Raw genomic sequence first — 15,116 nt, 5'->3', positions numbered from 1 at the left:
GTTAAGAGCACTCACTCTTCCAGAGGTACACAGGCTTGGTTTCCAGTACCAACATGGTGACTCATAAGCAACTATAATTCCAGTTCCAGGGGATCTGAAGACCTCTTCGGACCTTTATGGGCACTCTGCACTCATACAGTGCACAGACACATGAGCAGGCAAAACAGCTCTGTGTGTGTGTGTGTGTGTGTGTGTGTGTGTGTGTGTGTAGGTGTGTGTGGTGTGTTTGCGTGTGTGTATGTGTATGCATATGTATATGTGTGTGTTTGTGTGTATGTGTGTGTGGTGTGTTTGTATGTGTGTGTGTGTGTGTGTGTGTGTATGTGTGTGTGTAGTTTGCATAAAATGAATCAAAACAGCAGCAGCAGACACTTTTTCATTCTAGGGCCTGATCCCTAGGGAACAGCCCAGCCAACAACCGCACCTGTCTTCTTGCTTGCAGTGCCGGGTGGGGTTGGGGTGGGGTAAGCTGTAGTAATGATTTTGGATTTTTTTTAAACACCACAGAAATAAGGCTGGAGAGATGGCTCAGCAGTTGAGAGCACTGACTGCTCTTCCAGAGGTCCTGAGTTAAATTCCCAGCAACTACATGGTGGTTCACAACCATCTGTAATGGGATCTGATGCCCTCTTCTGGTGTGTCTGGAGACAGCTACTGTGTACTCATATACATAAAATAAAAATAAAATAAATCTAAAACAAAAGCAACCCCCCAAAATTTCACAGAAATATTATGTTTTCATTTTAATTCCAGATGTAGGATATGGGGCGACTTCAGATTGTCTACAGCAACTGACTATGATTTGCCTCGTGCTCTAGCAGGGGTATAATTTTTGCCAGCTACAGATAGCTTCTGCAATTGTTGGGCATTTGGAATTCTGGGGACTTTTCAGAAGAGGGTTTATAAATGCTAGGGCCCTGAGAGGTGGGGTAGATTGTCGGTTGGTGGTGTTTGTTGGTGGTGACCGTTTTTAAGTAATCATGTACAAAGAAGAAACAACAAGAGGTTAGATATCCTGATGGCAAAGATCAAACTTGCCCCAAGGAACTCAATGCTCCTAATCAGCAGGAAGTAGTCTGATTATAATGTTACCCCTTTCTCGCCTCTGACTATATTCAGGGATTTCTTTTCTTTTCTTCTCTATTATCTAGGGTTAGGAGGTTGAAAGGGTAGAAGAAAAGGGGTTAAAGAAAGAAGAACCCACAAAGCAGCAGAGACCAGCTATTTCTTAGATGCTGCTTCTTGCCAACACAGAGCCCATGCAAGTTCCCAGGCCTCTCTAAGCATGTTTGGCTTCCAAGCCATTTAGTTGTTAAGTGTTGCCTATGGGGACTTGGAAATAATGACAAGCTGACTCCAGGACAATGCCACCATTCCCTCTCCAGACCCAAAGACTTAGTCACCCTCCTTGAACACTGTTCCTTCATACTTTCTGGGGTCAGTAGAGGAAAATGAGTTACAGATGGAAGAAAACTTGGATGTCTCCTAGGCTGACACTTCTGATCTCCAAGTGAGAACACAGAGTAGGAAGTGTGTGTCGGAATCACAGGTCCATGGGCACTCACAAGGCAGGGGGTGTGGGCAGGAACAAAGTCCAGCCTGTCCCCAGAATGTGTGCCTTGGTGCCAGTGGCTGTGCTTGCATGCCTGCTGAAGAACAGCCAGAAATGATTCCTTTGTTCTTAGAGCCTCCTGTGCTTTGGCAAGGATCTCATGCATTCCCAGAAAGTATGTCATGTACACACAGTCTGTCATTAAGGTCAGACCTGAGGTTGGCCTTGGAGAGGTCAGAGCCAGGGACGCCTCAGAGGGGCCTTTGATGGTTTCACAGTAAAGGGAGGGGATGTGAAATGCTGGCACACAGGAAAGAGAGACACGAGTGCTTCCAAGGTGTCCAATGAATGGGGAGAGCAGCGGCCTAGGCAAATGCGTGGACAGGCCCTGGGTCCTGCTCTGACCTCCTACCAGAAGCCAAGGAACTGGCACCAGGCCTAGCCTTGGAATGCAGGATTCCTAGCCCTAGTAGCTTCCCTAACCAATCATATGCAAGCCCATAATTTATCTGTTCTCTCTTAAGACTGAGCTGGCTAGTTTTATGTCAACTTGACACAAGTTAGAGTCACTGCAAAAAAAGGGGTCTCAATTGAGAATATGCCTCAGTAATATTGGCCTATAAACAAGCCAGCAGGGTTTTTTTTTTTTTTTTTTTTTTTTTTTTTTTTTTTTTTTAAATTAGTGATTGATGTGCGAGGGCCCAGCCTGTTGTGGGTGGTGCCATGGTACCATGTCTAGGAAGGTGGTCCTGGGTTTTATAAAGAAGTAGACCGAGGAAGCCATGAAGGGCAAGCCAGTAAGCTGTACTGCAACATGGCCTCTGTGTCTCAGCCTCTGCCCCAGATGCTTGTCCTGCTTGAGTTCCTGTCCTGACTTCCTTCAGTGATGGACTATGATGTGGAAATTAAATTAAATAAGCCATTTCCTCCCCAACTTGATTTTGGTCATGGTGCTTTGTCACAGTAATAGTAACCCTAACGGAGACAGGAACTGAGCATCAAGAAGAATCTTCAGACCAGCAGAGGTCAGAAGGCCCCCTTAGAAGACCATAGGAGGGGGTTGCCAGGGGAGACCATTTGAAGGTTATGGTTCTGTAGCAAGTACTGTTTCCACTGATTTATGATCACTGTGGAGGATGACTGAGACTGAAAGGCTGCCTCCAGTTAGCAAGCACTGCTAGTTCAGGATTCCAGATTGACCCACCATCATGGCCAGGCCACCCCAGGTAGTGACAGATCTCAGGACCAGCCTCTATGGATGCTCAACCTTAGGGACTTAGCACTGGAAACAATTCCCATTAAACTAAACTGCTTAGCCTCCCTGACCTTTGAGTTCCTTGCCGTAAAGTGGAGGTATGACATGTGCTTCATAGGGATTCCAAGAGCCCAGTGGATGGATGGTGAGCAGAATTGTCAGTTACAGTAACATCTGCATGCACAAAATGACATGCTGTCATAGCACTGCATGTGTGTTTCCAACTCAGTGTCCTCTGAGGGACAGCTACAAAGGGATGTGTGAGGGTATGGCTGAAACAACTCTCTTATCTAAAACTCATTTGCATAATAATGATTGTCAACTCCCTGGGTGGTTCTACAATGAGTTCATTGAGGTTGGAAGATCTGCCTTAAATGCAGGTGGCACCATGACATGGCTTAGAGTCTTAAAATGAAAAAGAAGAAAGCAATCTGAGCACCAGCTTTATCCCTTCAAACTGTAAGCCAAGGAAACTCTCCCTCCCCTAAGTTGCTTCTTTTCAGTCAAAGCTATGAGAAAAGAAACAGGTATATTTACAAAGCATAAACTGTGGTCTTGGGGATACCGGGCCCTGCCTCCTGATGACCCTACAGCTTGTTTTACTTGGCCAATAGCTTGTTAAGTCATGAGATTAAAGAAAGAATGGTTAAAGTGTTTTTGAATGAACAGAGATAGGAGGGTACACACATGGCTTCTTCTCAGAAAGCTGGACTTAACCAACCGAGCCATTTTCAAGGACTGGCAACCCGATGGCCTAGAGGGTAGTTCTACCATGACTTTGAGTATGTAATTTTCTTTCTGCCTTAGTGGTTCTAGTTACAAAATATTGATAACAGCTTCCATCTCTCAGGCTAAACAAGGAGTAAGAGGGGTGTACGCCTGATAGTCTTCGGGGTGCAGGTCCACAGACGCACTCAGCAAGTTACTCTTCCTTCTAGTTGGGGGCTGCCAGCACAAAGTGTGGGGAGCAAAGGACACTGCTCATTTCCTTTGCTGTCTAACACAGGAAGTTTAGGAGACAACACAATTAGAGGGGAGAGGCAAGAAAGACAAATGATTCTTTCACCAACTAGGCAAGTGTGGCTTGTGGCCAGAACCCAAGATGGAGATGGTGGCACACAAAGTTCTCACTGAACTGGGACAGCTGAAGCCCACAGTAAGGAACAGGCAATAGCAGTGGGCAGGAAGTGTTGCCATCCCTGGTAGCCAGTGTGACCAACTTCTTTACCAGCCACAGGCCATATGTGATAGTAATGATTGTCAACTTGACAAGATCTAGAACTACTTAGGAGATAAGCTTTCTCAGTATGCCCGATTTAGATTAGGTTAATTGAGGTGGAAGACCCTGCTTACACGTGGGTGGCGCCATCCCTTAGGCTGAATATAAAACAGAAAGCAATAGAGTTCATTTCCATTTCATGACTATGGAAGTAATACAACCTGCCAGCCTCCCATTCCTGCCACCATGCCTTCTCTACAATAATGGAATGACTCCCCTGGAACTCTAAGCCAGAATAAATCCTTTCTTCCTTAAATGGCTTGTTGTTAGGCTTTTGGTTTTGTAGCAGTGAGAATTAATTAATATATAAAATTAGCACCAAGAAATACAGCCATTATGTTATAATCCGACCACGTGGTTGATAATGCTTGGGACTGACTTTTGGGAGGAATGTGGCATTTGGAGCTGTCAGCTTAAGAAGCCCTAGCTTGATGTAAGCTGGGCTTATTGGGCTATTCTGCTGCGACGATCAGAAGGCTGAAAGGAGTGAGGGGTGGGAGGGATGGCTTATAAGGTTTCAGAGGGGACAAGGAAAGACTTTTTCAGTAACTGGGTTAGGGGCTGCTTGTGTGATCTTCTGGCAAAGGATCTGGACACATTCTGCCCATGTTCTGAGAACTTGTGTGAGGCGGAATTAATCAACAATGGATTAATTAATATGTTTGGTAGAGGAAGTCTCAAGTAGAGGGGTAGCTATCTGTGCATGGTTCTGACTGTTCTTATTCAGACCTACAGCAAAAAGCGACAGGGGAGGGGGGATATTACAAATGTGCAGCTCAAACAAAGAAAAAGATGTAGCTGACTCTCAACCTAAAACAGAGACTGTAACCAGAGGCTGACTATGACTGTTAACAGGGGCTGTCCCTGTGGCTGTGATGGGGCTGTGACTGTGACTGTTAACAGGGGCTGTCCCTGTGGCTGTGATGGGGCTGTGACTGTGACTGTTAACAGGGGCTGTGCCTGTGGCTGTGATGGGGCTGTGACTGTGACTGTTAACAGGGGCTGTGACTGTGACTGTTAACAGGGGCTGTGACTGTGGCTGTGATGGGGCTGTGACTGTGACTGTTAACAGGGGCTGTGACTGTGGCTGTGATGGGGCTGTGACTGTGACTGTTAACAGGGGCTGTGCCTGTGGCTGTGATGGGGCTGTGACTGTGTCTGTTAACAGGGGCTGTGACTGTGACTGTTAACAGGGGCTGTGACTGTGGCTGTGATGGGGCTGTGACTGTGACTGTTAACAGGGGCTGTGACTGTGGCTGTGATGGGGCTGTGACTGTGACTGTTAACAGGGGCTGTGCCTGTGGCTGTGATGGGGCTGTGACTGTGACAGGGACTGTGATTCTGTCACAATCCCTGGAGCTTTAGATTTTGGTGTCTGCCATGCTGGATTTCAGATTTGTCCTGTTGCTGTGCCCATCCTCTGGGGATGTGAATGTTTGCTCTGTGCCAGTCTATGTTGGGAGTATAGAACTCTATATTACAGGTGTTCACAGTGAAGAGGCCGCCCAAGTCTCAGATGAGACTGCACTTACACTTTTTTAAAAAAAAAGATGCATTTTTCATTTTTATTTGTGTGCATGCGTGACTGATGATACCCATGGAGGCCAGAAGAGGGCGTCAGTTCCCCTGGAGCTGGAATTACAAACAGTTCCAAGCTGCCCAGCATGGTTTGCTAGGATCTGAACTCTACTAAGAACTATGTCTTCTGGAAGAGCAAGAACTGATTTTCACCAGCTCCTGTGCTTTTGCTTCTGAACAGTACTGGAACTGTTAAGACAGTGGAAACATTTTGCCCTGGGAGATGCCATGAGACTATAAGAACAAGCAAGGGAAGGCTACAGCATGAAAAGGATGTGTTCAAGCATTAAGAGATGACCCCGTGACAGTTAGAACTGATCACTAACTTGGCAGGCTCCCCAGACTCACCAAGAAACAAGCCTCTGGCAATGATTGCTTAGTGAGGGATTATCTAGATTAGGTTAGCTGAGGTGGACTGACCTATGCTAACTGTAGGCAGTTATTCTACATGCTGGGGTCCGAGACTGAATAAAGTGGAGAAAGCAATAGCAATCCATCTCTGTTCCTGACTGCAGATGCAGTGACTAGCCAGCTGCCTGGTCCTCCCATCGCGCTTTTCCTACCCTCATGGAAGGTACTGCCTTTAACTCTAAGTCCTAATAAACACTTCCTTCTTTAATTCACTTCTTGTCAGGCATTTTGTAGCAGCAAGCTGAGAAGTAAATGATACATCAGACACAGGCAAGGTCATGTTTCAGGTCTGAAATAAAGTGTCTGAGGAATGACAAGGGCCTTCTTTGTCTGCCTAGGGCTAAGGGGCAGTTTGGTGGGAGTTTCCACAAGGTCAGTTGCTGCCACTGGGAACTCACAAATGCACATACAGAGCAACGAGCAATGTGGCCACAGCAGGCATGGGCAGGATGCTAGGTGACCATCCATGTCTCCAAAAAGAGAGCCACATGTGTCCTAGGAACTGCAGTAGGGACCAAAGGTCTGCTAGAAGCTGGGAGATAAGGAGAAATCGGGCTGTTTCCTAGGTGAAAGGAGGAGGAAGCCCTCAGGCAGGTAAGCTGATAGCACTTCTAGGAGTACTTTGGCTAGACTATGCAGATAGCGCAGCTAAGGGCTGGGAGAGCAAACAAGATTGTTGCACACACCACAGTTTAATTAGGCTGAGAGTTCCCACCCAGTGCTGAGACCCAAAGCAGGAAAGACAGAGTGGTGCGGTAGAGAGCAGACTCTGGCCTCCTTATTTGTAAGAGTGTGGTTGGTTGATTGCTTTCCCAGGGCAGGTAAACCATGGGAAAAGCTAGCATCATGAGGAGGCCTCCTGGCATACTACCCAGACACACTGAGGAGCCATCGATGCATCCCGGATACTGGAGAAGCCCCGATATTAAAAGGCAACATGTATATCTAAAACAGGAGCATGTATGACGTATGATGCAAGGCGGAAAGCTTAGTCCAGGCCACACAGCCTGTATCCTGAGAGAGGACCAACAGTCTAGAGCAGACACTGGGCTATAGGAGGGCGCACTCTGTTGTTTGGGAAGGGCAATGAAGCCCCTTAGTGGCTGAGGGCCCCCACAGACCATTTCATACCCAAATCCTAATGGGGAAAAGTTACAAACTGAGGTCCACTGAGATGGCTCAGAGGCTAAAGGAAGTTGCCGCCAAGACTGATAACTTCAGTTACATCTCCAGAACCCACACAGGAGAAGGACAGAACTGACTCCTAAGTCCTCTGACCTCATACCATGGTCCATACCCTCACACATAGGCCACATGACAACTAAATCCATCAGTGTAAAAATTGCCCCCTCCCACCCCCAGGCTAAAAGCTGAGGTGTGAAGCCATAAAACACTGAAAATACTATGTGTGGAGAACTTTGCTAATCTGAAAAGAATATCCAGAGAGAAACTGAATGCCTATTGCCACATAAAACAAACTCAGAACACCTTCCCGGAAGTCATAAATGTGACCAAATGGTGGAAGTCTGCTCTTAACATTTCTGTGAATAGAATGCCCTTGTGGCTGCTCTGCTCTGGTCATCTACACTGAGATAAAGACCTTGTCAGGTATCAGTTCTGGAGCCTGGAATGGAGGCTAAAGCCCCTGAGTTATAGCTTTGGGATGACTGGGGCTCTGTTGAGATGTGATGGACTGTCACCTCAAGTAGAGATCAGGGCTCCTTTCAGCCAGCATGGTCTCTTGGGCAGTTGCACAAAGTAAACCCTGAAACCCAAAAGACATGCAGTTTCTCTTATGAACCCGAGAGAGGGTTTCCATGGTGATGCTAGTCTCCATCTTCAAATGCCACTGCCAACAGGACAAGCAACCTCCCACCATCTCTCTCCCAAAGCCAGACAGCATTGGAGAAGTGAGATGGGACAGAACTCATCAGCTACTGTGCAACTATCTGGGCTGAAGAGCTGGTGAGGCCGGCTTTCCTTTATTTGTCAGGGACTCGGGACTCTGTGGTGAGAACCAAGAGCTTTATTATGGGCATTAAGGAAGTCTTTGTCCTCACTATCAAAAGGCTTCTAAGCAATCAACTCTACTATCCAAACACTTCCAACTAAAGTCAACAAGCATTTTCCAGAAGAGAAACAAAGACAGGTATTGAGCAGAAAATTAAATCCCTGCCTAGCCAAAGTTCAGAACTGTGGCTGAGGTCCTATGCACCTTGGACCAGACAGGGCTACAAACCAGAATTGAGGGGACAGCCTCTCTCTTGTCTATGTTACAAGCCTTGGACACCAACACAGCTAGGATACTCCTTCTATGACTCTGCTTACTGGGGGTCCATTTGTGTTCTCTCATAACTGCTTGTTGAGACTCTGCCCAGCGCTGTAATTTTCCCTTGTGATCCTGGCATTGAACCCAAGGCCTTGAACATGCTGGGCAAAGCCTCATTATCTAGACCAAGTTAAGCTAGAATTTGAAATCCTCCTGCCTCTATTTCCTATTACCATGCCTAGCTGGGTTGTACCTTTACTAAAAGAAAGTGAGGTGACAGGGTAGAGAGTCACAGGGGAAAAAAATAAAGAGCTCAGTGTCAGAATATGTGTGCTTACGGTGGGTCAGGCACTGAGTTTGAACCCAGCACTTCCCCCAGCGAGGGAAATGAGATCAGTAGCACTGTCCGATGAAGTGTCGCACTGTGAGACACACACAGGTGGAATACTACACAGTCCCCAAGAGCATGACACAGTCTCCCTGGACTTGTGGAACAAAGTCCGAATTAAGAGAGGCACTGAGCTACAGACTAGAAGGCTGCTTCTTTTCTAGTTTTGTTGTTAAGGAAAAGATATATGCATGCTCACATCCTAGCAGCCAAATGTCTGAGGCTTGTCCTGGCCTAACTAGTAAATGACCAGACCTTCTCACTCCCACTTCCTGTCTGTTCAAGCTTTGCTTTCTCATCTGCTTAAACAGGCTGCTGTTCTCCAGATAACACTTCCTGCACATGAGCTGGCCCACTGGGCCTATCCTGGAGACCTAGAATTTTGCCTTCCTGTAACTTTTGACCCACTTTCCTGTGGGCAGGAGGGAGGCGCTGAGTCTGTTCCTGAGGCTCTGTGTCTGGTATCTGGAGGGAAGCCACTCTCTGTATACTGTAGCGGGGATGACTTGGGACGACTAGGAAAGGGTTCTGGGTGGCAGAAGGTTCTGATGTCCCGGTTGAATGTTGAGCCTACAGGACACCCCCCCCCCCATGACACCTCTTAATCAACACGATCCTCCCTTTCACTCCTACCTCAAGGGGCTGCCACTCGCCAAGGACAAACACGTGCAGGCTCTTTATGTCCGGGTCCTTGTGGAAGATGTTGGGTTTGGCATGGTGCTGGAAGTGTCGATGGTTCCACCAGTTGGCGGACGCACCCTGTTAGGGGAGAGGAGTTAGGTGAGGCACAGAGGACTTGCCAGTGGTGGGCCCTGACAGGAATGAGGTCCTGGTACCTCCAACACCAATAGCCAGCTTCCCTGTCACATGGAGTTCGAGCCTGAGTTACTGGAAATCAGATTATAACTCTGCCACTTCTGAGCCCAAAGTACCGCTCAGTTCTGAAAGAAGTCAAGTCACTTTTCCAGCCTCAGTTTCCCCAGGACTGAGCACTTCAGAAACAGTAAAATTATCTCTACCAGGGGACCAGCAGCTTTTTTCCTGACTCTCTCTCTCTCTCTCTCAAAAGGATTCTCAAAAATAATCAGTACAGAAAAAGTCAAATGTCCAGGAACTGAAAATACAATGTAATATCCTTACAACAGAATGGTTTAGGTAAACTATAAAAAGGAATGGACTGAGCCAGTGAGAGGGTTCAGTGGGTAAAGGTGACTGGTACGAACCCTGACTACCCGAGTTCAATCCCTGGGACTCACCGTAGAAGGAGAGAACCGACTCCTGAAAGTTGTCCTTTGACCTCTACATAAATGCTATGGTGCCCCTTTCTCCAAATAATAAATACATAGATAAATGTAAAAAGCTCTTTCATTAGAAAACAATAGACCCCAACACACAACATAAGCTCAGATGAACCTAGAACCACACAAAGCAAAAGAAGCCAGGAAAAGAAAAAACGAAAACCAAAAACTCACTGCTCATATCTCCAAGATGTGAAGCCCAGTGGAAGACAGCTGGTGGCTGCCCCGGTATCCCGGGCAGTGAAGAGGGAACGGGGCTGGGGTACAGTGGCTAAGGGACTGTTGATTTGTGGGGGCTTAATCTGTGGGTGACGCTGCTGCTCTAAACTTGCATGCCCAGGTGTCAATGGGATGTTCTGCAAGCCACTCCATGCATTCACTTTAGGTGGGCAAACAGCCACTATTTTATCAAAATGTTTCCCATGGATCAAAGGCCTCTGTGTAATACCTGAAAGCACCAGAGGAAAATGCAGGGGAACACTTCAAAGTCTAGGCACAGCACAGGCAGTCATTTTCTGAAAGGACATGGTAAGAGTGAGACAGAGTGGGAGACAAACTGTCGGCTATTCATCCGACAGACGAATTATAGCCAGAATGTAGAAAGGGGCTACGCCATGAGACATCAAGAGAATGATCCATTCAACAAGTAGGCAGATGAATTTATGAGGCTGTTGTCAGAAAACTAAGTGCAAATGGACCAGTCTATGGGGAAAAAATCGTTCACCATCTTTAGCAACACAGGAAATGCAAGTCACTACTATTCTGAGACTCTATCTTGTCCTTGTCAAAATAGTCACCATCAAGAAAACAAGCAACAGCCCACTGCATCTACTAAGCAGATATGCAGCCTGGTCTTCATGTGGGTCCCCAAAAACTGGGGTGGGGCTGCCCCTGAATCTGATGCCTGTTTGTGGATCCCTTTCCCTTAACCAGGTTACCTTGTCTAGCCCTGGTGGGAGAGGATTCACCTAGTCCTGCAGTGACTTGAGTGATATCAGGGCGCCTCCCACTTCTCAGAGGAAAAGGGAATTGGGGAGGAGCTGTGGCAGGAGAGTCTGGGAGGAGGAGTGGGTATCTGGATGTAAAATGAATAAATAAATAGATAATGAGAAAAAAATAAACAACAAATGCCTATGAAGGTGTGTGTTGGGGTAAGGGTGGGAATGTAGATTAATCCAGCCAATATAGAAAGAGTATAAAGATTCCTCAAAAAAATAAAACAAAATGTACTACATGAGCCAACTCTACTACTCCTGAGATAAATATCAGACACACTCTAATTCAGCACATGATACTCATGTTTACTGAAGAACAGTTAAGAACACCTTTAATCCCAGCACTTGAAAGGTAGAGACATCTCATTGTAACTAGTAAGATTTCAATGCATACTATCAAACCTTTAAAAAAAAAATCAAGTACTGACAAAAATATGTTCATATGCCAAAATGCTTTTAAATATCTGTACATGTATCTCTGTTTTTTTTTTTTTTTAAATAAAGTTGAAAAAAAAAAGAAAGGTAGAGGCAGGAGGATCAGGAGTTCAAGGTCAGCTCAGCTACTGGTCACACTGACATAGATAGATAGATAAATAGATAGATAGATAGTTAGATAGATAGATAGATAGATAGATAGATAGATAGGCAGATAGGCAGATAGATAGATACAGACAGACAGATATAGATAGATAGATAGATAGATAGATAGATAGATAGATAGATTAGATAGATAGATAGATAGATAGATTAGATAGATAGATAGATAGATGGATGGATGACAGATAGATGATAGCTAGATAGTTAGTTAGATAGATAGATAGATAGATAGATAGATACAGACAGATATAGATAGATAGACAGACAGACAGACAGACAGATATAGATAGATAGATAGATAGATAGATAGATAGATAGATAGATAGACAGACGATAGATAGATGGATGGATGGATGACAGATAGATGATAGCTAGCTAGCTAGATAGATAGATACAGACAGATATAGATGATAGATAGATAGATAGATAGATAGATAGATAGATAGATAGACAGACAGACAGATAGACAGATAGGCTGTTATAGAGTCTGCCCAGGAACCTTTCAGTGGGTGAAAGAATAAAGAAAAACATGGTATATACTAAGCAGAGTATGATTCAGTCATAAAGAAGGAAATTGTGTCATTTTCAGGAAAAGGAACAGAAGTAGAGATCATGTTAAGTGAAATAACCCATACATTTTCTCTCAGACATGGCCTTTAGGTTTTTAAAATAAAGATATTAAGGTAGAAGTGAGACCATCCAGGAAGGAATGAAACTGGAAGAGGAGAAGGCCACACTAAGAGGTGGCAGAGGACAAATATGATTGATGTGTCCTACATGGGAGAAAAGGTCCTGATAAAATCTAGTATTTCATACAAGTCACGATTAAAAAATTAACACAAGCCTACCAAGAAAGGAGGGAAGGAAGAAAAAAGGGGAGAGAGAAAGAGAGAAACAGGTGTGTGTGTGACCCAAAGTATTCCGGGGGTGGGGTGGGGGGAATGTATCTCAGTTGATATAGTTCTTGCCTTCCATGAGCCCCTTCCAATGAATGCGCTGACAGCCATGGAGAAGCCAACATTTAGATGACGCTGTGGTCCCACGATACAGGAAATAGAAAGGGGATCGTTGTATTTATTTGAATGCCACAGGCTACTACTCTTGTCACCATTTCTCAAAGCCTTCCCCGGAGGTGTGTCACTCAACAAAGTTGCCAGGTGGCCCAAGCAAGACTCATGTCTTTTCTGTCCCTTCTGTTGCTGAAATGGTGGCCCATGGCAGGCTCTGACCATCTGTGAGCAGATCTATTTGCTCAAAAATGAGCTTCTCACTTGTGGAGTGCTTTGGATATAAACAGTGTTTGGACACTGAGAACATGAATGGAGTTAGAAATAGTTGTACTCTTTACAGTGACCTCCGGCCCTGTAGACAGCAGGCTTCAAAATCCAACACAGCAAAAAGCAACATGTCAGAGTGTGGGAAAGGTCCCAGGCTTAAGGAGTCAAATGATGTGTTTACATCTGAAACCAAAAGGAGCAAAATTGCCAAGGAAAGCATCAGATGGAAAAGTCCCTGAGAGAGACACCGAGGAGCGAGAATGTTAACAAGTAAGCCAGCTGACAGCCCGTTAGCCTAGAGATATTTGTGGAATGCGGAGTGAGAGTCCTGAAGATGGGACACAAACTTTGGACTTCAGACCAGACAACAGGGTCTTTATGTTCTTTATGCTGTCTTCCCTGCTTTGAGTCTCTCCCATTCTTCGTTACCAGGCAAAGCCCTACCTATCAGTAATTCCTCCTCCATGGCATAGTGGAGCCTCATTTGCCTGAGGAACAATGATCAGCCTTCCATGTTCTCAGAATGAGGAGTCAATGGTGCCTTCTCCAAGCCAGCTGCTGGGCTGGGCCCAGGGCAGGCGGTGGTGAGCCAAGAGACAATGTGCTCATCTGGGCCAGGCTGCCTTGGTCTCTCATATGCTAGAACTGGGTCATAAGGTGTGCCAGCACACCTGGCAAGAAGACTCCTTAGCAGAGGTGTAGCCAGCAGAGCTAGGCAGTCATATCATGGCCTGGGGCATAAGAAAAAGTATGTACTCTGGCAAATGCATCTATAATCCTTTCAAAATCGACTTTGAGGTTCATCTTGTTGTCAAGTGAGACACTTTCTGAACCTGACATACTCAAACATTTTTAATTACTTTATCTTACATCTAAATGGGGTTATCACAAAAGGGCTGGGGGTAGCTTGGTGGTAGAGCATTGAAGCCAGGGCCAGCATGAGCAAGGCCCTGGCTTCAATCCTCAGCACCACAAAGCTTTTTTCTTAATAAATAAAAGGAATGTTTTTTTTTTTTTTTTTTTTGTTTTGATACAAATGAAATACTTTTAACAGACTTTTCAACTTTTTGAACATTTTTTCTATTTTGGTGTCCTGGATTTAACGGATTGATCATTTACGAATGAGCTATCAAAGCCGGACCTGGCAATGTGTGCAATTAAGCCCAGAACTGTGGAAGCAGAGGCAAATGGTAGAGGCCAGTCTGATCTATGTGGGGATAATGAGAGAGAGACAGAGAGAGACAGAGGAAAAGAAAAGAACAACAACGCCACATGAATAGATGTAAGAGTGCATGCTTGGTTTTGAGAGAGGGTCTCATTAGCCCAGGCTAGCCTTGAACTTGATATGTAGTGTAATATGGGTTCTAGCTTCTGATCTTCCTCCTCCACATCTTGAGTGCTGGGATCATCACAGTATACTACCATACCCAGCTTATATGGTATTGGGGACAAATCCATAGCTTCAAGATGTTCAGCAAATATTCTACCAACTGAGCTACATCCCTAGCTCTCAGAGTTCTAATTTTACCAGCAAAGGCTTCTATAAGGAAGGGAGCCCTCTGTCTTGCCCTTGTTTGTCTGACATAAGACCTGGTTTTCACAATTTCCATCAAGGACACAAGGCCTTGGGCGGGAAAGGCCCTCAGGACCCTGTCAGAACCTGGAAACAGAACACAGTCTATCTTTGTTCATGGCATGGGGAGAGCAGGGGTAGTGGGTAAAATGTTTCTTTCCTATCCAGAGGAGGATTTTATGTCACAGAGGACAGTGCCGAATGAAACAATGCACTTGTGTGTGTCCCCTCTTGAGGTTCTGGGAAGAGTCCAGGTTCCCAGTCTTAGAGGCGTGGGTCCACGTAAATTGTTAGCTGGGAACTGCTGGGTTCACTCATTGTGGCTCACCCATGATCCAGTCCACAACTGGTGAGCCAAGGTGTAGTGGGGGCCACCGAGTAGAGATTTTTTAATCTGGACACAGGCTCTTCCCCAGCCGAGGACAGGAGCAGTCTTAGGGAGCCAGCTGTTCTGAGGAAACAACTAGATGCTATTGGGATGGGCAGGAGGCAGTAGGGTTTGTTTGAGAAAGTAAGTTATGGCTTGAGTACGGCACAGCACCACAAACTTGTGTATTGAATCCTCAGTCCCACACCACTGGCACTATTTTAGCAGACGGTAAGAACTCTAGGAGATGGAAGAAGTAAACCAGTGGAAGGGGCAA

The 15,116-nt window shown here is 45.7% G+C and overlaps 1 protein-coding gene across 1 annotated transcript in view; it reads right to left on the bottom strand.

Moving 5' to 3' along the window:
• The window catches only part of FADS2 (fatty acid desaturase 2), a 38,142-nt gene that overhangs the window by 9,115 nt on the left and 13,911 nt on the right, over positions 1 to 15,116 (bottom strand). The window contains exon 5 of the mRNA XM_080911279.1: positions 9,366 to 9,491. Within this exon, the coding sequence (XP_080767405.1) occupies positions 9,366 to 9,491 (126 nt within the window). The remainder of the gene's footprint in view (positions 1 to 9,365; positions 9,492 to 15,116) is intronic.

This window comes from Micromys minutus (genome assembly GCF_963924665.1).
Source record: "Micromys minutus genome assembly, chromosome: 2".
Taxonomy (NCBI): Eukaryota; Metazoa; Chordata; class Mammalia; order Rodentia; family Muridae; genus Micromys; species Micromys minutus.
This window is presented reverse-complemented; position numbering and strand designations above follow the sequence as displayed.